At 36.3% G+C, this 22045-nt stretch overlaps 2 protein-coding genes across 4 annotated transcripts in view; one reads left to right on the top strand and one right to left on the bottom strand.

The window, feature by feature from the left end:
* Positions 1–2053: 2053 nt before the first annotated feature.
* dcaf8 (DDB1 and CUL4 associated factor 8) lies at positions 2054–15153 on the bottom strand. Of its 2 annotated transcripts, none has more exons than XM_087811173.1 (13): positions 14937–15153; positions 14239–14329; positions 14088–14180; positions 12404–13050; positions 10977–11117; positions 10808–10902; positions 7401–7511; positions 7210–7340; positions 5891–5998; positions 5674–5804; positions 3788–3907; positions 3599–3715; positions 2054–3489 (listed from the first exon to the last, which is right to left on the bottom strand). In XM_087811173.1, exons 2-13 carry the CDS (start codon positions 14273–14275, stop codon positions 3382–3384), a joined length of 1839 nt encoding a protein of 612 aa, XP_087667299.1. In that variant the 5' UTR covers positions 14276–14329; positions 14937–15153; the 3' UTR covers positions 2054–3381. The 2 variants fall into 2 exon arrangements, with proteins under 2 accessions (XP_087667299.1, XP_087667300.1); XM_087811174.1 differs by having other exon boundaries at positions 12404–13047.
* Positions 15154–18376: 3223 nt separating this feature from the next.
* The window catches only part of LOC148064102 (guanine nucleotide exchange factor VAV3-like), a 70499-nt gene continuing 66830 nt past the window's right edge, over positions 18377–22045 (top strand). For both annotated transcript variants that reach the window (XM_087811989.1, XM_087811988.1), the window contains exon 1: positions 18377–18663. In XM_087811989.1, the coding sequence (XP_087668115.1) occupies positions 18460–18663 (204 nt within the window). In that variant the 5' untranslated portion in view covers positions 18377–18459. The remainder of the gene's footprint in view (positions 18664–22045) is intronic.

The following is a 22045-nucleotide window of genomic DNA, read 5'->3' as shown; positions in this document are numbered from 1 at the left end:
GTTTGGAGTCGACAGTATCCTCTCGTCCTCAGTCATTGCTAGGATCTCGTAGGAATGAATTCTTCCTTTCGCTACGGAAGTACATATTGACTGCTGCCATCTAGTGGCCGAGTGTTTGGACGTCCTAAGATTTAAATTGGAATTATTTCCTTTTATACACTTTATTGAAATGTTAAAAGAACCATGAGTGAAATAAAATGTGATTTTCAGAAAAAAGTGAAGTGTTGTTGAATATATTTTCTCGAAAGACCATGTTTTTCGGACTATAACACACGCATAAAATCGTTTCTTTTTTTTCCTATGCTTTGATGTCCCGTGGTGGCTTTTTCCACTTCCTCGCTGCCCTCACTATTTTCTTAGAATGTGCTTACTTATTGTTTTAATTAGATTAAATCAATTTGAAAATAATTATTCAGAATCTGGCGTTACGATATGTTTGGAGTCGACTGTATCCTCTCGTCCTCAGTCATTGCTAGGATCTCGTAGGAATGAATTCTTCCTTTCGCTACGGAAGTACGTATTGACTGCTGCCATCTAGTGGCCGAGTGTTTGGACGTCCTAAGATTTAAATTGGAATTATTTCCTTTTATACACTTTATTGAAATGTTAAAAGAACCATGAGTGAAATAAAATGTGATTTTCGGAAAAAAGTGAAGTGTTGTTGAATATATTTTCTCGAAAGACCATGTTTTTCGGACTATAACACGCATAAAATCGTTACTTTTTTTTCCTATGCTTTGATGTCCCGTGGTGGCTTTTTCCACTTCCTCGCTGCCATCACGTTTTTCTTAGAATGCGCTTACTTATCATTTTAATTAGATTAAATCAATTTGAAAATAATTCTTCAGAATCTGGCGTTACAATATGTTTGGAGTCGACAGTATCCTCTCGTCCTCAGTCATTGCTAGGATCTCGTAGGTTTGAATTCTTCCTTTCGCTACGGAAGTACGTATTGACTGCTGCCATCTAGTGGCCGAGTGTTTGGACGTCCTAAGATTTAAATTGGAATTATTTCCTTTTATACACGATTTATTGAAATGTTAAAAGAACCATGAGTGAAATAAAATGTGATTTTCGGAAAAAAGTGAAGTGTTGTTGAATATATTTTCTCGAAAGACCATGTTTTTCGGACTATAACACGCATAAAATCGTTACTTTTTTTTCCTATGCTTTGATGTCCCGTGGTGGCTTTTTCTACTTCCTCGCTGCCCTCACGTTTTTCTTAGAATGCGCTTACTTATTGTTTTAATTAGATTAAATCAATTTGAAAATAATTATTCAGAATCTGGCGTTACGATATGTTTGGAGTCGACAGTATCCTCTCGTCCTCAGTCATTGCTAGGATCTCGTAGGTTTGAATTCTTCCTTTCGCTACGGAAGTACGTATTGACTGCTGCCATCTAGTGGCCGAGTGTTTGGACGTCCTAAGATTTAAATTGGAATTATTTCCTTTTATACACGATTTATTGAAATGTTAAAAGAACCATGAGTGAAATAAAATGTGATTTTCGGAAAAAAGTGAAGTGTTGTTGAATATATTTTCTCGAAAGACCATGTTTTTCGGACTATAACACACACATAAAATCGTTACTTTTTTTTCCTATGCTTTGATGTCACGTGGTGGCTTTTTCCACTTCCTCGCTGCCCTCACGTTTTTCTTAGAATGCGCTTACTTATCGTTTTAATTAGATTAAATCAATTTGAAAATAATTCTTCAGAATCTGGCGTTACGATATGTTTGGAGTCGACTGTATCCTCTCGTCCTCAGTCATTGCTAGGATCTCGTAGGAATGAATTCTTCCTTTAGCTACGGAAGTACATATTGACTGCTGCCATCTAGTGGCCGAGTGTTTGGACGTCCTAAGATTTAAATTGGAATTATTTCCTTTTATACACTTTATTGAAATGTTAAAAGAACCATGAGTGAAATAAAATGTGATTTTCGGAAAAAAGTAGATTAAATCAATTTGAAAATAATTTTAAAAAATGTCTCAAGCGTCTCACGAGAGAAAAGACGATTCTCTCTAAGACGGAACAAAAGGAGGACGAGCAGTTGTAGGATTTATTTCTGTTTATTGCACCAAACGTTTCCAAATCAAACTGCTCGAATGCTCGTAGACCAAAATACTCTTCAATGTTTACAAGATGCCAAAAATGCTCAACAACGGGGGGGAACACGGCTCTGGAGAGGAAACTCAAATTCAACGAGGAAATAAAAGGTGCCTCAAGTCAAAACATTCCTCTTCTGCTCTGTAAGAACTTTGTCCTGATATAGAATATAAACCTCTTCATCAAACCATTCGACAGCATTTAATTTGTTTTTTTTTCAGTTTTTTTTTTATACACATTTAATATATATTTACATATAAATTCTACTAGGTCTCATAGAAAATGAGAAGCTGGGACTGCCCCGCCCACTTCCTACTCGGCCAATAAGAGTCCTCCGATGACGCTCTTCTTCCTCATCTGGATGTTATGGTTTTTTTCCTTCTGTGCATGCTGCTCGCCACCGCGATGATGAAGATGAGGAGGAGGAGGAAGAGGAGGAGGAGGAAGAGGCGTCGGAAGCGCGTGGAGGCGTCGCCCACTTTTAGGTTTTTTTTTTCAGTGCAAAAATATTCGTCCGAAATGTCGCAGCAACTTTTCCAGCAGATGGAGAGAAAAGTATTAAGAAATAAAAAGGGTTGTGAAGACGGAAGTTTGATTCATTTCCATATTCCAAATTGAATCCCTAATTCTTTGTTAATTTTGTTCAAAAACATTTCCAGAATAAAACTTTCCTGATTTGCCAGGAGAGTTCAGACAATAAATGATTCAACTTTTTTATTTATTTTATTTTAAATTAGATTAAAAAAAAATAAAGATGAAAACATTTTTGTATTTTCATCCTAAGAGTTTTTTCATCCATATCTAGTATCAATAAAGTCCTAACGCACTTAATACTGAACAAGTCGTTTTTGCTTCCACCTATCGTCCATTTTGAGTATTGCAACTACCCCTTTTTATTTATTTATTTATTTTTGGCTTCAGCACGTGTTTCAAACTCTCAAAGCAAAAAGTCTTAGTCACATGATTTCTGAAGGTTTAATCACTTTCTTTTTCTCTTCAGCTGCTGGACATCGTCTGCAAAAACGTTCTTCTCCCACTAGGGGGAGCACAAGTGCCTCTGATCGTCCCTGAATCAAAGTGCAGAGATCTGTCCCTGGGGGGGTCAAAGGGGGGGAGGGGCTTAGAGGGCAGCGAGTATCGACGTGGTCCTCGGTTTTCGGGTCTGAGATCCAATCGTGAATTCGGGAGGAAGTCGTCTTGACGTGTATGTGCTGGTGATTGATTGATAGTGTGTGTGTCGGAGCCCCCTCTAGTGGTCATGTGTGTGTGTGTTCAGGAGGACATGCACTGGACGTGGTCCGGACCTCCCTCCTCTTCGTCCGAGGAGTCGGGCGAGCTCCAGGATTCGTCGGTGTCCACGGCGACGCCCTCGCGCCGAGTCTGTCGGGACAACAGAGCGAGAGACGTTTGTTCACTTTGATATTTACTTGACGGTCGAGCCGAGCCGAGCCGAGCCGAGCCGAGCCGAGCCGAGCCGAGCCGAGCTCACCCTCTGCGGTCGCCGGTTCCTCATGTGTCTCATCAGGAACCAGAGCAGCTGCGTGTCGTACTGGTCCACCTGCCGCACGCTGTCCTCGTCGCGCTCCCGCTTGTTCTTCTTCATCACCTGGTGACGCACCTCAAGAGTCAGAGGGGGGGGGGGGGGTCTGTGGGTGTGTCAGAGGGGGGTCAAAGTTACCTCTTTGAGGCCCTTGAGACCGGTGGGGTTCTCCGCCGTGGGGGCCCACAGTTTGACGTCGTGGTCCAGGCCGCTGGTGGCCAGCCCGGGCAGGTGTGGGTGAGGCTCCAGACAGTTGACCTGAGGGTGAAGGTCACATGTCGGTGTTTTTAGATCGAAAGTCAAAGCGTTAGCCTCTTTTGCACCGTTTTCGTTAGCATCTAACGGCGAATCTATACGTATCACTATACTGTAGTAACAAGTATATATGTGTAGTATTGTCCAGTACTTGACTCTGGTGTTGGAGTATTTACAGACCACATGACTCTTGACGAAGTCGTAACTGCTTTCATTTGTTTTCAAACCAAAATATGTCCAAACGTCAGCTTTAAAAGCAGGTGGAGTCACTGTATCCTCTCATCCTCAGTCGTTACCGCTTTCATTTGTTTTCAAACCAAAATATGTCCAAACGTCAGCTTTAAAAGCTGCTGGACTCACTGTATCCTCTCGTCCTCAGTCGTAACCGCTTTCATTTGTTTTCAAACCAAAATATGTCCAAACATCAGCTTTAAAAGCTGCTGGAGTCACAGTATCCTCTCGTCCTCAGTCGTAACTGCTTTTATTTGTTTTCAAACCAAAATATGTCCAAACATCAGCTTTAAAAGCTGCTGGAGTCACAGTATCCTCTCGTCCTCAGTCAGTACTGCTTTTATTTGTTTTCAAACCAAAATATGTCCAAACATCAGCTTTAAAAGCTGCTGGAGTCACTGTATCCTCTCGTCCTCAGTCGTAACTGCTTTTATTTGTTTTCAAACCAAAATATGTCCAAACATCAGCTTTAAAAGCTGCTGGAGTCACTGTATCCTCTGGTCCTCAGTCGTAACTGCTTTCATTTGTTTTCAAACCAAAATATGTCCAAACATCAGCTTTAAAAGCTGCTGAAGTCACTGTATCCTCTCGTCCTCAGTCGTAACTGCTTTCATTTGTTTTTAAACCAAAATATGTCCAAACATCAGCTTTAAAAGCTGCTGGAGTCACTGTATCCTCTCATCCTCAGTAATTTCCGGGATCTCACAGGGTTTCATTGTTAATTTACTAGTTTGAATGCAAAATGAAAATTAACAAATGCTCAGAATATTTGCAATTGAATTTTTGGGGAAAAAAAAAGTTGAAATTGAATTATTTCATTTCATAAACCCTTTAATTTCAATATAAACCATACAAATAAACAAGATGTTTAAAAAAAACTACAACAACCATATAGTGTCGTTGAATATCTATAGGGAGTCGTAAAAAAAAGATTGTTTTGATATTGACATGGAGTCCAGCGAGATTAAGATCAGTTAATAACACCAGTGGTAGAACCCGGGTGACTTAAAGTAACCCGACTGTTTTAGTTACTCAAGTCTTTCGTCTTGATTTTGGTCTCATTCTGTGTATTTTTAGTGTATTCCTGATCACCTTCAAATCTTAATCGACAGGGTCATGTTCAGACCACTGCTATAGAGACCTCAAATATTTAGGTTAATAATGAGGGAATAAATACTATTAAGTATTTTTTGTAGTGAGTCAATTGTTCACTGAAATACACGACTAACGATGTCACATGCAGAACTAAGTACACTTTTTATCTACGTACTGTATCTTTTGGACTATAAGGTGCACCAGATTTCAGGCTTATTGAGATTGGTGTGGCATCCTAGTATTGATAAGTAAGTAAAAGCAAGATTAATACAAATCGAAGTGCGTCTTATAGCCCGAAAAATACAGTACTTAATATTTCAACACAAACACATGCGACCACTAACACACTTTGTTGTGTTTATTTTAACCTCTGATGTCTTGTTAAAGCTCCTAGGAATTAAAAAAGTTCTCTAAAGTATAATAACGTGACAGCGTTCACTCACCACTCCGCCCGAGTCGCCCTTCATGAACTGGACGATGCGAGCCGAGTGTTTGTCCCAAAGATAGATGTGTCCGCAGTCGCTGCCGCTGACCACGAACTCACTGCTGGGTCCGTAGAAGTTCACGCCTTTCACTGTCGAAAACACATTTACATCATGTGTTTCAATGCGGATTTGGCGACACCAGGCGGCGGCAGCGGGGACTGCGTCCCCGACTCACCAGTTGCGTTGTTGCGATGTCCCTTGTATCTCCTGCAGTAGTTTGCGCCGTCGCTGTGGTCGGAGTCGAAGAGATAAATGTCCTCGTCGTTGTAACTGGTCAGCAGCTCTGATTCAAGAAGACGTGTTAGAAACTTTGTTATCGCTAACCTGAGCCAAACATTGATTCTGTTCAAGAAAGAGAGAGAGAAAGAAAGATGGATAGAAAGATAGAAAGAAAAGGAAGATATGAAGAAAGAAAGAAAGATATAAAGAAAGAAAAGGAAGATATGAAGAAAGAAAGTTCAGTTTGGTTTATTTTAAAAGGACAAGATATAAAGAAAGAAGAATATAGAGAAAGAAAGATATAAAGAAAGAAAGAAAGATATAAAGAAGGAAAGAAAGAAATAAAAAAGAAAGAAAGAAAGCAAGATATAAAGAAAGAAGAATATAAAGAAAGATATAAAGAAACAAATATATAAAGAAACAAAGATGTAAAGAAAGATATAAAGGAAAGAAAGAAATATATACAGACAGAAAGAAAGAAGGAAAGAAAAATATAGAGAAAAAAAGAAAGATATAAGAAAAGGAAAGATACAAAGAAAGAAGAATATAAAGAAAGAAAGGAAGAAAGATATATAGAAGGAAAGAAAGATAGAAAGAAAGAAAAGGAAGATATGAAAAAAGAAAGAAAGAAAGAAATAAAGAAAGACATGAAGTAAGAAAGAAGAATATAAAGAAAGATTAAAGAAAGAAGGATATAAAAAAGACAGAAAGATATAAAGAACGAAAGATATAAAGAACGAAAGAAAGAAATATATAAAGAACGAAAGAAAGAAATATATAAAGAAGGTCAGAAAAAAAGAAAGAAGGATAATACAGAAAGACAGAAAGAAAAAAAGAAAGTTATGAACAAAGAAAGATAGAAAGATATAAAGAAAGAAAGATGCAAAGAAAGAAAGCTCGAAAGAAAGCTCGAAAGAAAGAAAGAAAGCTATAAAGAAAGAAAAGGAAGATATGAAGAAAGATAGTTCCGTTCGGTTTATTTTAAAAGGAAAAGATATAAAGAAAGATATGAATAAATAAAGATATAAAGAAAGACAGAAAAATATAAAAGACAGACAGAAAAAAAATGTAAGAAAGAAAGAAAAATTATAAAGAAAGAAAGATATGAAGTAAGAAAGGAGGAAAGAAAGAAAGAAAGCAAGATATAAAGCAAGATATAAAGAAATAAGTATATAAAGACCGAAAGATATAAAGAAAGAAAGAAGAATATAAAGACAGAAAGAAATATATAAAGAAAGGAAGAAAGAAAGATATAAAGAAAGAAGACAAGCTGACCTGAGCCGTCATGACTGTAGACCAAGCAGGTGATGTTGGTCTTGGACTCGCTGGACACCAGGTGTGACGGACAGAACTTCTTCAACACACCGTTGTTGTCGTTCTCGTTGATCTTCCTCGTGTCGAAGATCCTGAAGAACCAACAGGTTACATCAAAACATATAAACAATGTTGATTTAAAGTTCTCTCACCTGACGTACTGATCCCGGCCCCCCACGGCGAAGTGGTTGGTCTTGGTGGGGTTCACGTAGATGGTGTACAGACCCACCTTCTTGTCTCCCTCCTTCACCAGGACTAGTTTACTGGGAACCACACAGAACAACTGGTTTCAACCTGAACTCAGAGTTTATCAACCAGTGTCTGAACATCAGGGACATACTGAGTCAATTTAAGTAAGTAAGTAATTCTTATTTGTATAGCGCTTATTTAACACTTTAAATAAAGTTTTACCTTACCTTACCTTACTTTAAATGTAGAAACTTTGAACTTTTTAAAAACTGAAATAATGTTTTTTTCTATCAACTTATTCTTTAAAATACTTTTTAATCCAATAATCCAAGTTCATACTTTCTATATTCAACGGTTGAATTTGTCGTTTTGTTTGTAAATAAGAAAGAAAAAACCCAAAGACGACTTGATTGAAAGATAAAAAGATATAAAGAAAGCAAGGTATAAAGAAAGCAAGAAAGAAAGTAGGATATAGAGAAAGAAAGAAAGAAAGAGAGATATAAAGAAATCAAGAAAGAAAGTAGGATATAGAGAAAGAAAGAAAGAGAGATATAAAGAAATCAAGAAAGAAAGTAGGATATAGAGAAAGAAAGAAAGATAGGAAGAAAGCAAGAAAGAAAGTAGGATATAGAGAAAGAAAGATATAAAGAAAGAAAGTAGGATATAGAGAAAGAAAGAAAGATATAAAGAAAGCAAGAAAGAAAGTAGGATATAGAGAAAGAAAGATATAAAGAAAGAAAGAAAGCAAGAAAGAAAGTAGGATATAGATAAAGAAAGAAAGCAAGAAAGCAAGTAGGATATAGAGAAAGAAAGAAAGAAAGAAAGATATAAAGAAATCAAGAAAGAAAGTAGGATATAGAGAAAGAAAGATATAAAGAAAGAAAGTAGGATATAGAGAAAGAAAGAAAGATATAAAGAAAGCAAGAAAGAAAGTAGGATATAGAGAAAGAAAGAAAGATATAAAGAAAGCAAGAAAGAAAGTAGGATATAGAGAAAGAAAGATATAAAGAAAGAAAGTAGGATATAGAGAAAGAAAGAAAGATATAAAGAAAGCAAGAAAGAAAGTAGGATATAGAGAAAGAAAGATATAAAGAAAGAAAGAAAGCAAGAAAGAAAGTAGGATATAGATAAAGAAAGAAAGCAAGTAGGATTTAGAGAAAGAAAGAAAGAAAGAAAGATATAAAGAAATCAAGAAAGAAAGTAGGATATAGATAAAGAAAGAAAGCAAGAAAGATAGGAAGAAAATACTTCATTTCGTTATAATTGGAATTAAAATAACAAACTCCATGTATAAAAATAATTAAAAAAAATATTAAGTTGTTTATTTTTTGGGGAATTAATCTTTAAAAATACACATTTTTTAAGTGCAATTTAAAAAACCAATAAATTCCTTAAAGGGCTGCACGATATTGGAAATAAGTGCGATATTCGATATTGGTGTCTTGAATTACGATATCGATATTGATGCGTTTTTTTTTTTTCTTTCAATTAAAAATGTAGTCATGTGTACACACAGCCTGTACTAACAAGTACTGTAGTGGAGATCCGTGGGTTTAGATGAGGAAAAATGATGCAATATTTCCTTTTTCGTTTATTTCAGCGCTTCGGCACCGACATGATCGGAGTAACGCTCAGTCTCGCGGGACTTGCACCGTTTTCCCTTGAAACTGAGCGACATCAGAGAGGAGCCGCCGGCGAGTCGTGATATCAGCAAATCAATAATAAATCCACCTCCTTGTACACGCACACATGACACTTTATAAATGACGCTAACAACTTGGCTCGTTAGCATACGGTGAAGACGGACAGGTTTGTTTGGAAGTTAACGATCTTATAAGAAAACAACTGAGACGAGATGAAAAGTTCTTACGATATGTTGCTTTAACAAAGGAGGTTGAAAGAGACGAGTGACTGGATCACTAGTGTTTGACTAGATCAGAAGTAAGTATTACTTCCGTGTATATATTGAGCCAAGACGCATCGTCATAGTAACCAAGCCTAGCAAGCTGCGCCGCACAGTTCACAGACGGACGGAGACGTAAACGACAACAAGACATAGAAGTACAAACTGACGACTTTACAGAACGTGACACTGATTGGTTAAAGTGAAATGCTTGATATATACAATAAAAAATTATAAATTATCACATGTTTTTGATATGCATATCGCAATATTGATATTTTTCCGATATATATCGCGCAGCCTTAATTCTTAATTGTTTGAATAAAAGTTTCAACATTTAAAAAATGTGAAATGAAACCATTCAACACTGATGTCACTGATTAACTTCCATACGTGTTACTCGACACAATAATATGTTGTAATGGACAGCAATCTGAGCTTTAAAAAACAGATTTAACTGCTGGAATTACACAAAAATGAACTAAATGTTAAGAAAATAATAATTAAAAAAAAACATTTTTATGAACATGTTATGTCAAGTTATTAAAGTTATTGTAAACGTTTTTTTATATATATATATATATATATATATATATATATAAAGATGGAATATGAAAAATTATTTATAAATTTAAAATAAAAAAATGTGCAGATAATACCTTATATTAAAATGATATTATATTAAAATATAATCAATTTAACCGCCCGGGAATCCAAATGCATGAATGTTAATGTCAATGAAATTCTTTAAGTCAGAAAGAAAGAAAAAAAGATGTACAATATAATATGAATAATACAGTATGTTGTGTTGGACACAGATCTACTTTAAAAAACAGATTTAACTGCTGGAATTACACAGAAATGAACAAAAATGTTAAGAAAATAATGAAAAAAAAAAAAAAAAGAAAATGGAAAAATTATTGTTAACGTTTTTTTGTTTTTTTTAAGGAAAAAAATACTAAATAATTTATAGGTTAAAAATAAAAAAGTGCAGAGGATACCTTATATTAAATCATATTAAAATAAAATGAATTTAACCGCCCGAGAATCCAAATGCATGAATGTTAATGTAAATAAAATTCTTTAAATCAGAAAGAAAGAAATAAAGATGTATAATATAATATGAATTACATGTTGGACACAAATCTGAACTTAAAAAAACAGATTTAACTGCTGGAATTACACAGAAATTAACAAAATGTTAAGAAAATAATAATAAAAAAAACAACTAACAAATTGAGAAGTTATTGTAAACTTTTTATGGGAAAAAAAAGGAAAAGAAAACGAAAAATTATTTATAAATAATTTTAAATTTAAAAGTGAAGATGATACCTTATGTTAATTAATTATATTATATTAAAATATAATCAATTTACCCGCCCGGGAAATGCATGAATGTTAATGTAAATAAAATTCTTTAAATCAGAATCAAACCCATTTCATTCAGATAAACATGATGTCACCAACTTGGCGGGTCGGTCCTGGCGCAGGTCGATCCCAAAAACCACGGCGTCCTCTCCGGCCGACAGGAAGGAACACGGGGAGTCGGGCTCCAGGGCCAGCTGAGAGGGGGAAGCAGAAACAGGAACTCAAGACACTTGTTGAGGTACGTAGACGGTTCATCGACGAGGTCCACCTTGTGAGCGGCTCCTTTGTGCTGCGCGACGCGCTTGGTGTTCTTGCAGCGCTGGGTCGCCGAGAGCTCGGCCACTCGGATCTGCCCGTCTCTGGCGCACATGGCTAAGGTGGCGTCGCCGCTGTGGGGCAGGAACTTTGCCTGAGAGAAGAAAAACACGTTTGATTTCAGCTTCTTGGAAGAGGAAATCCATATTTAAGGTGGCGACATCAGTTTAAAAATGATGTTTCATTGTTCTGAACAAAGGAAAATAGTGCAGAGACGCCATCTAGTGGAAGACAATGATAGTTCCATGAAGCGTCATCAAACCATTACTAAATATCACAAGGATTTTGACCCGTGACATATTTGTAGGGTTGTGAGAAAGTATTGTTCCAAAAATATTAAAAAAAAAAAAAATCATATAATGTATCAATATTCAACAGCACTGTATTGTTTTTTTATGTATTCTTTGGCTTTCTTTATCTTTATCCTAGTTATTTTATTTAATGAAGTGTACAATAAAATATTTATTTTCTGTAATTAACAATAAACATGCAAATATTCACTGCGTTTGTTCCCTTTTGTGTTGAATTAAATCTTCCGGCCACTAGATGGCAGTAGCCATTACATCCTCCCCAGCGATGACTGAGGACGAGAGGATACAGTGAGTCCAGCAGCTTTTAAAGCTGATGTTTGGACATATTTTGGTTTGAAAACAAATGAAAGTAGTTACGACTGAGGACGAGAGGATACAGTGACTCCGGCAGCTTTTAAAGCTGATGTTTGGACATATTTTGGTTTGAAAACAAATGAAAGCAGTTACGACTGAGGACAAGAGGATACAGTGAGTCCAGCAGCTTTTAAAGCTGATGTTTTGACATATTTTGGTTTGAAAACAAATGAAAGCAGTTACGACTGAGGACTAGAGGATACAGTGAGTCCAGCAGCTTTTAAAGCTGATGTTTTGACATATTTTGGTTTGAAAACAAATGAAAGCAGTTACGACTGAGGACGAGAGGATACAGTGAGTCCAGCAGCTTTTAAAGCTGATGTTTAGACATATTTTGGTTTGAAAACAAATGAAAGCAGTTACGACTGAGGACAAGAGGATACAGTGAGTCCAGCAGCTTTTAAAGCTGATGTTTGGACATATTTTGGTTTGAAAATAAATGAAAACAGTTACGACTGAGGACGAGAGGATACAGTGAGTCCAGCAGCTTTTAAAGCTGATGTTTGGACATATTTTGGTTTGAAAACAAATGAAAACAGTTACGACTTCATCAAGAGTCATGTGGTCTGTAAATTCTGCAACACCAGAGTCAAGTACTCGATAATAGTACACATATATCCTTGTTACTACAGTATCACGATATATTTCGGAAACTGTGACACGCATCGTATAGACACCCTTACATAGTCGAATGAAAAAGAAAAGGTTCTCTCACCTGAAAGACGTTGCTCTTGTGGCCACTGTCAAACTCCAGCTCTGCGCGTCGAATGGCCCAGTCCCAGATCACCACCCGCAGGTCGTCGCTGCCCGACGCCAGCCGCGTGCCGGACGGGTTGAAGTGCAAAGTGTTGACGCAGCCCGAGTGTCTCTCCAGCCGACCCTGCAGCTCCAGCCTCTGGACCAGTCCGCGGGCTCCGCACACTCGCCGCACAAACTGATGCGAGTCCCTGCCGATCTCCCTGGAGCGCAACGAGGGTATGGCTCGCCAGGTGGGTCCTCGCAGCTCCCGGAGCTCGGCTCCCAGCCACGCCTCCATGGCCTCGTCGTCATTGTCCTCTCCGTCTTTGTGCTCGTCGTCGTCATCGTCGTCGTCGTCGTCCGAGCTGGAGGAGCGGTTGTCGGTGCTCCAGGGTCGGTTCCGCTTTCTGGCCGGACTACCGCTGTCTTGTCTCGTCTGACGCTCTCGTCTTCCTTCTCCGCCCTCTCGGTCGCCCTCCTCGTTCAGGGAGAAGAGGCCGCTGCCGTCCATACTGTCCGTGTCTTCTTCCTCCTCTTCCTCCTCCGCGTCGCCATTTGGACCGACCTCCGCTTCGGATTCTGGAACCAATCCGTCTGCTGATGCTTCTGCTTCTTTAGGAGCTGCTGAAACATGCAGCAAAACGATTGGACGACGTTTCGTTCAAGTCTGTGGCGACGAGCTCAACTTTAAAACTGGAACATTTTAAATCATTTTATTCATCAGCATAGATTAGACTTTAACTTCAATTCAACACCAAAACGTATACTTCCAGGATATCGATCTTTACTAATATGTAAAGTAATGTATATATAACTTATCACCTTCTAATTATAACCGACCTTACAGTAGAAATGTAAACGCCACTTAAAAAACTGCAGCAACATACATTAAAACTAAACTTGAATAACATTACCAAAAATCTTCATGTTATAGTAAAAAAGAAAAAAAGAAATCTCGATCAAAGTACATAATGGTCTAGAAAGGTGCTATATAAATAGAGATTATTATTATTATTATTATTATTATCTCTATTTTAAATTGCGCTCTAACCGTGACAAAAGTTGCAGTAAAAAAATAAAAATAATTTGTGTGCTGGAAAAACCAATTTCCTGAAAGAGACCTCCAGAGGGATTAATAAAGTCGATCTATCTTTGCCTTTGTTCTTTTTAATTGCACTTAGTTCTTGTTCTTATTAAACTTCTGTACTATCCATCCACTTTGTGTGTTGCCATGACAACCAAAATAAAAAAAATAAAGGCCAATTTTACTTCCAAAAATCGTACTATTGTGATTTCAATACTTGTTTTATAGTTTACATTTTATTATGCCTTTTAATCGAGTAAATATATATACTGTATATATATATATAAAAAAAGTGTACATCTCATTTTACTGTGTTGCCAGCTGAGTAAAAAAGCTTAATTGAATTTTATCTTGTTTTTGCATTTTAATAATAAAGAAATTCTGATAAAAACAATATACATTTGTAAACAACTACAGACGTGAAGCAAAAATAAACGCAGTAAACATGTGCCAATAAATGGTTAATAGCCATAACGCTAACTTCATTTTCAACAATCATTACATCATAATCCGTGTTATTAATCTGCTAATCTCATCAGCGACAGTAAAGTCAAAAGGGATAACAATTCGCTCCGACCTTCTCCAGAAGAACGTTTCTCTCCGTCTTTGCTTCCGGAAGCATCTTCGTCTTTCCGCGGCTCCTCTCCGGGGTCTCTCTCTTCGGAGCCTCCTGGAAAAACAATATTTTAAAGTAAACGTCGGCAGAGGTTGTCGTGAAACAAGCTCACCGTTGACAGCTGCTGAACTACCGTCCGCTTCAGCCATTATGTGTCCAGTGTCTCTGCAAGTGTCCTGCAGGTGTCCAGTGTGTAGTCACGCCTGCAGAAAGATACATTTATATTAAACAAAACACATGCCTTTAGTAAGTAAGTAAGTAAGTGAGTCATTTTTATTTGTATAGCGCTTTTCCAGACCAGGGTCACAAAGCGCTTAAACAATCAAAACAATATTCAATAAAGTATATACTTTAAAGGTCAAGATAAAACTGATAACACAACAGGAGTTCCAGAAAATCAAGCAAAAGCCTGAACAAATAAGGACTTTACATAATATTTGTGTGTTGACAACCTTAAATAACCATACACAGCAACAGTGTCAGTGACCTACTGGGTCATTTTAACTATTATGATAGTTTTAAACACGTTTTTTTAGAAGTGCAAAATAAAAAAACAACACAAGCCAGATGCTAGCTACCTGAGAGGCCATGCTAATACCTTACTTCTGAGTTTAATACTGCGCTTTATCCTGCGACATGAATTGTCCAGACTTGCTGGAGATGTTTATAAGTTCTAGTCGAAGCTAACTGTCGTTTTAAAAGACAATAGACGCGCAAACACGGACAGAAATGGTCTGGAACCTGACACGAGTTGACCGAATGCGAAGCTAGCGCGGAAGCTAAATGCTAACGCGGCTAAGCTAGTGTTACCTTTAAAGGCCCGTCGAGGCGCACTTTAGTTTAATCTTCACGGCGGAGATCTTCTGCGTCTGGTCGCTGCTCAGCACGGAAAGCCGCCGCTGGTGCGTCTCTTACGGGGAAACACACGACATGAGGGGAACCGTGTGGATGTCAGACGTGGAGCTAAAGCCTGCAGCGATGATGTTTGTCTCTGTTTATGTTTTGACGCGAGTCTGGTGTGTTTTTTTTTCCAAGACCTGTGATTCTATTTCCGGTTTCGTGCGCGTTCCGCGTTCTATTTTTACTTTAATAATATTATTAATTATAATTCTAACCGCTATATTGATTTAATCAATCTAAGAAAATATAATAAATATAGATGTATCAAATAAATATATATATATATTTTTTAAACATTCTGAATAGATAATTTTATACGGAAGTAAACACAAAAAGTGATTATACAAAAATATATGATTAAAAAAATAGTTTTTACAATAAATACTGTATTTATTAATACTTGAGGAGAGTTATTTATATATTATTTAGTTTGTTTAAATAACCTGGCATTGATGATTTTAAACATTTTTTAACATTGAAATATATATTTTTTTGCGTGACAACATGAATAATATATAACAGTTCAAAGACTTAAACTTTCCGATTTCACTTTCAGTTGAAAATTCACAACACTTTGGCAAGATGTGACCAAAATCCACCACAAGTTTTTACTGATGCTCATTTTCATGCTCAGAAAGTCGAGCTCCAGGGGCCAAACCTTGTCAACCAACTCAATAAATGAATCAAATAGTAGAATAAAGTGCATCAAAAATAAGATTAGTTCCAATATATGCTGATACTGTCGTTTTAGGAGACGATTATGTTGAGGTTTTGCAGTTTCACAGGCATTTTTCTCGCAAATAAAGATCTTCAAAGTCATTATTTATCCAACAACTTGATGCAGAATTTGCTAGTGGTAGTAAATTTTGTGAAAAAACTACTAAATCCAACTTATCTCGAAACAGAAACACTTGATCTATGATGATAATAATAACTGCAACTATTACCTACATTCATTTTTGTCTTTCTATCATCAAAGATAACAACCCCCAAAGGCCTGAAAACAAATGTGTTTGTGTTAACCCTTGTGTTATTTCTGGGTCAAGGTGAACGACCTTCCTGGCTTCCATGAATACATAAACAGTGGTAGAGGTTGTTAACCAGAAACACATTTGTTTTCAGGCCTTCGGGTCACACTGACCCTGTGATAACACAAGGGTTAACTAATATTTGTGAAATGAATCAAGAACTAACCAATGAACAGAAATGTATATTTAAAAACAAACAGAGAAAAAGCGATTTGAACTCAGGTAGAATATTTGATAGTAAAAAAAAATCCTTCACAACTTTATTTAGTTTTGTTGGCTAGAAGTCGACTCACTGCATGAGTCATTTTAGCACGTCTTCATGATTCGTCCACAAACCTGCACATAGACATCACACGAGGCAGCCCCGCGGCTTCCTTCCTGTGTTTACTGGAAGGACTTAATGATGCTTAATGACACGCAGACGTTTGTCTCATTTGCAGATTTCAAGAGTTTTCCCACAAACACACACATTCCAAACATCCTTAATCCACATGGAATGTAAGATGAAAGAGAGATTATGAGATCCTGCCATACATCCACCAAACCACTGATAACGTCGTGGATCTGTGTTTGTATTTTAAGAAACAGAATCTCAACTCAATTCAATTTTCCAATCCGCCAATCTCTTTTGTTTCCATGGCAACTGCGAGGGGTTTATGTTAGCATCTTACCTTTAGTTAATTTCAGTTGAGCATCGATCTTAAGCACTTTAATTAAATAATTAGCAAATGATTACCGAAAAAACTACCAATACATTGTTTATCCTCTGTGTTATTTCCTTTGATCTATGTTCTTTATATTTGCACTTTGTCATCCCTTGGACTTTGTTCTTCTATTTGCGCTTTGTTCTTGTTTTATGAAACTATTGTCTGCTGTGTCTTGCCGAAGGAGATCTCCAGACAGATAATTAAAGTTTATCTAATGTAATCTAATTTAATCTAAAAAGAGTGAAAAACTGTTAAATATATTTACTTCTGTTCTATGTTAGTCTTTGTATCCTTTGTCTTTGTTATTTTTCTTTGATCTATGTTCTTTATCTTTATCTTTAGACTTAGATTGTATCATCTTTTTCTTTCTCTTTATTTCTCTTTGTTCTTGTTCTTTTTCTTATTTTATTTTGATTTATTTTTTATGAAAAATTGCTGTATTGCTGTGGCTATTGGAAAAAAACAATTTCATCAATAAAGTTCTACCTTACCTTACCTTACATTAAAAAATATTTTAATACTGTATTTGATCAGCTTCATATTACTTGAAATAGTTTGTGTTTAACAATTAATAAAATGAAACTATTTATTGTTTGTTTTGTGCGTTATTTAGTTTTAATTAACTGTATTATAATCTCCATTCTTTTACTCTGTAACGCCACCCCTCTCTGCTGTGATTGGTCAAGCATGGAGGTTTGTCACCACGTGTCATGAATCCCGGAAGTCTCCACCTCCAAGGGACTCGTTGCATAAACAAAGCGGTGGCGTGATCACAGCAGGCTGGAGGAGGAGAAGTGAAGCCATCATTACGTCATAATGGACTCTCGTAACCTCTCGTTTGCCCAGATTTCAGAGCAACTTTATAAAGTATTAAGTTAAAAACATGGTCATGATGAGGAACTTACTGCATCTTGGAACCCACACCTTTTTATTTCTCTCCCGGAGCCCCAGGACCTCCAGAGCTGCTGCTGATCCAGGATCTTCACCACGTCATCAGATCCCGAGTTCTCTCCAGCACCTCCATGGACTCTCCTACACTCTCCTCTTTTTTTCTCACTATAATTTCCCTCACTCCTCTCCTTATCCATCTGTCTACCCCCCCCCATCCTTCCCCCCAGCCGGTCAAAGCGGGAGGCCGTCAACAATGAGTCTGGTTCCGCTCGAGGTTTCTGCCTTCTAAAAGAAAGCTTTTCCTCGCCATAGCTCACTGTACAGTGTTTCGCTTCTTGCTCTTTGTTGAATTGCTGGGATCTATTTTTCCTTAATCAACTATAGTCTTATTTCAACTGTATTGAGATAACTTTGTTTTGATAAGACACTTTAAATAAAATTGAATTGAATTGAATTGGAGAAGAAAGAACATTCACTACATGTGAGTCAGGAAAGTTGAAGTTTAACATTAGATGCCCTTTAAAACATGTTTTATTATTTTAATATTATTATTTTTATCTTGACTTGAATAACGAAAAACATGAAGTTAACTCTTACCCAGAGCTTAAAAATCCCCCTAAACCCACTTTGAAAAGTGTGAGTCAGGAGGAGGAGGAGGAGGAGGAGGAAGTGAAGAGAGCGGGTCATAATCTGCGCCATCTCTGCCTCCAGTGCGCATAAGAGCGCATCTGTCATGTCGCGCAGAGGACTCGCCTCGCGTTTCTTCCCTCCATCGTGGACTTAAACAAAAACAAACTTCGGAGAGACATGGAGTACTGGAGACAATGCGCCATGTGGCTGATCAGCTGCAAAGTTCTGCCGCCGAACCATCGCGTCACTGCGGAAAGTGCGCAGGTGTTCGATCTGGCGCAGACGCTGCGGGACGGAGTTCTTCTCTGTCAGCTGCTCAACAACCTGAGACCTCAGACCATCGACCTGAAGCAGATCAACCTGAGGCCGCAGATGTCCCAGGTACCTTTCTTTTTTTTTTACTGAGACTAACTTATTGTTATGAATAAACGAGTTCAATCCATAAATGTTAAAATTTTACCCTTTTCTTATAATAAAACAAACTATTATGAGTCAATTTACGGATAACATTTGATTCACTTTTATAGTGCAACATATCAACTATCAAGTTCACTTTAAAGTGCGAAAACAACATTACAAATGTATCATCTAACCTGAGGGACCAATAAAGTTCTACCTAACCTGACCTAACCTATCTAGTCGGCAGCTCCTACTAGGACTACTACCACTCAGTTTCTTATCTCCAGCCCAAACAACCGGTCCGACCCTTGACCCCTCTTTATCCATAATTCTTCCTGCTGGCCCTGATAAAAATCCCCACTTTCATCCGCCCATCATAGTTAGTGTCGCTCTCACCCGTGGACTGGTGACTTGTTTTTTAAAAAAAAAAAGCAAATACAGAACCAAGCCTTCAAGATAGTGCAACACATTCGTCGTTTTTTATTGTTTTTTATGTTGCGATTGTCTTGTTTTTGATCAATATTGTTTATCATAACCTTACATTAAAGCGTCAAGTATTATGCTGCTTAAAAAAAAGAAGAAGTCCGCCCGTCACATGATTGGCTAAAACTAGATTTATGTTCATTTTGTGACTCCAAAATAAAACAAAAATAATAATAGTAATTAGAGTAATAACTATTGTAGATTTTGTTACGGACAGTTTACAGATTTTTTTCGGGCTGTGACTTAGATTGATACAAAAAAAATGTTAGCTCTTGTGTGAGACTTCATTATGATTAAAAAATATATATCAAGTAGTCCCTAACTTTCATAAATTAATATTATATATAAAACTTATAATAATAAAAGTGTCTAACATTGTTATTATTATTATAGATTTATCACAGTATTTACTACAAAGTCTTTAAACGGTTGTATATTGTTAACATTGCACCTTATATTTAAATAGTTTAATGAATGTATTTATGTTTAGAGAAATATAGTATAACTCTCTGGTTGTACTTTTTTAGTTACACATTATTGCGTATGTTTGTAATATATATTATAACTAATTTATATTTTTTTAAATACAAGTTATTTAATGGTTATTTAACAGTATCAACCTGATGTGGTCTCAGATAAAAGTAGATTAATGTTCATTTTTATATTTTCAAGACGAGAAACAGAGATTATTATTGTTGTGAATAAATATTGACACACGTGTCTTTGTAATAAATGATTTTAGTCAGTCGCGTCCTGAGGCTATAGGTCAGATCGTCGCAGCCGAGGGACGAGACAAGAAGTTAACGGAAAAAAAACAGATTTTAAAAGACTGCTTTTGTTTGGCTCTGCTGACCTTTGAACTCACCGAGAAAGGAGTAAAAGAAATGGACGCACTGGACTGTGACGAACACACTAAGTGCCCCCATTAGCTCATGGCTAATGCTAGTCCATCAAGTGGAAATATGGACCTACTAAGAAATATATTTGGACTTACAGTGCAGTCTATTGATAAAGATACAGATATTTTACATCATATATAAACATATTATTAATTCTTAGTCAATAATAAAGTGTTTAAGTTGTATTGCTAAGTCGTAGCATTGTCGCTAACTCAAAGCTATGGCAATTGCTAGCTGTGTTGCATGCTAACTAGCTCCTGAGCTATTGATGGAAAGTATTAAAAATAGGCGTAAAACTTCGACAAGTGTGTATATTTAAATTTATATTTGTTTGATTTACCATATTATTTTTTTAAAAAAAGGTTCTTTATTTTAGTTATTCGAAAAAGTATGTTGTTATTTTACAATGTATAATTATTTAAGATAAAAATATAGATATGTGGAGATGAAATAGGGAATTTGGAAGCTGTTCTAAATAGATATTATCTTCCACATTTCAGAATCAGAAAACTTTTTTTGACACTGGAATTTGTTGTGAATCCAAAAATCAAATTGTATGATTGGAATAAAAAGAGATAAATTCAGTAAAATACAAGAAATTAAAATTAAAAGAGACATTACCTTACAATTGCATATAAATAAATAATCATTAATTAATAAAAAATAGAATACATCGCATTTTTAAGTATATTCCTCAAACAATTGTTAATAAATAGCCAAATCTATACCGAATATTCAGGAATTAAAATACTTGTTGTTAAGAGTTAGGAAGGTTCTTTATTGACTAGTTTTGTTGTATTTATTGTTAGCAAATGAGAAGTTTGGTCACATTCAACACTCAACTTATATATAAATTCATAAACATATGGTCTTGAAACTGTCTTACAAATCAATAAACATGTTGAAATCAATATAATAATAGTAAATACAATTAAATAATGTAAATAATACAAGTCACAAGAAATAGTATGAACACACAAAATAAGAAAAAACATTATAGAATATCACCAACTATAATAAAATACTACCAACTTCTTAGGAATTCAGTTTTATTTCATTATAGTTTCTTTGCTGTTCGGTGAACAAGACGGATGTTACCACCGTCGGATGTGTGACTTTGCTGTCTACACCACAAACACAGAGTCAGATGAGTTTCATCCTCCATAGATGACCTGAAATGTATCATCCGTGTAGAAGTTTAAACTAATGAATGCGTATTGTATGTAACGACAAAAAAATCAAACAAATGTGTTCAAAACTGAAGATATAATTGAGTGTAAATAACATTTTTAGTAGTGATTTCAGTTGGTGTTTGAGTGGTTATAATATGAAATGATGATAAAGAAAGAGTTTCTTCTCTATCATCCTTAAGCTATTAGTCATCGGTTAGTAACTAATACGATAAAGAACATAATGATGAGCTTGATTCACTTAAAATCACTTCTTAACATACTTGACTGTTCCTTTAACAAAGACACACTCATCTTAATAGTAAGTTAGTAATAGTTATTTGTAAAGACCTTTGCAGAACTGGGTCACAAACTGCTTTAACAATGAAAAACAATACAGTTAAAATATATACTTTAAAAGATCAAGACACATAAGACAAACACAGGAGTCCAAGAAAATCAGGGAAAATCACACATAAAAGTGTCTTCAGATGTTTCTTGAAGGAGTCAGTAGATCATCAAACACAGAGATGGTTCCAAAGCTTAGGAGCAACAGTCTGGAAGGATTTCTCTCCTCTGGTCCGGAAGTTCAGGAACCATCAGTAGATTCTGATCCACAGACCTCAGAGCCCGAGCTGGGGTGTAAGTCTGGATCAGATCACTGATGGAAGGTCTGACCATGAATAGATCTGAAAGTAAGAACCAGAATTTTAAAGTTGATCCTGAAAGAAACTGGCAGCCAGTGAAGAGTTTTAAGGATCGGAGAAATGTGAGTTCTTCTACTAGAGCGGCTCAAAATTCTGGCTGCAGAGT

The sequence above is a fragment of the Callionymus lyra genome, chromosome 16, assembly GCF_982586985.1.
Source record: "Callionymus lyra chromosome 16, fCalLyr1.hap1.1, whole genome shotgun sequence".
NCBI lineage: Eukaryota > Metazoa > Chordata > Actinopteri > Syngnathiformes > Callionymidae > Callionymus > Callionymus lyra.
This window is presented reverse-complemented; position numbering and strand designations above follow the sequence as displayed.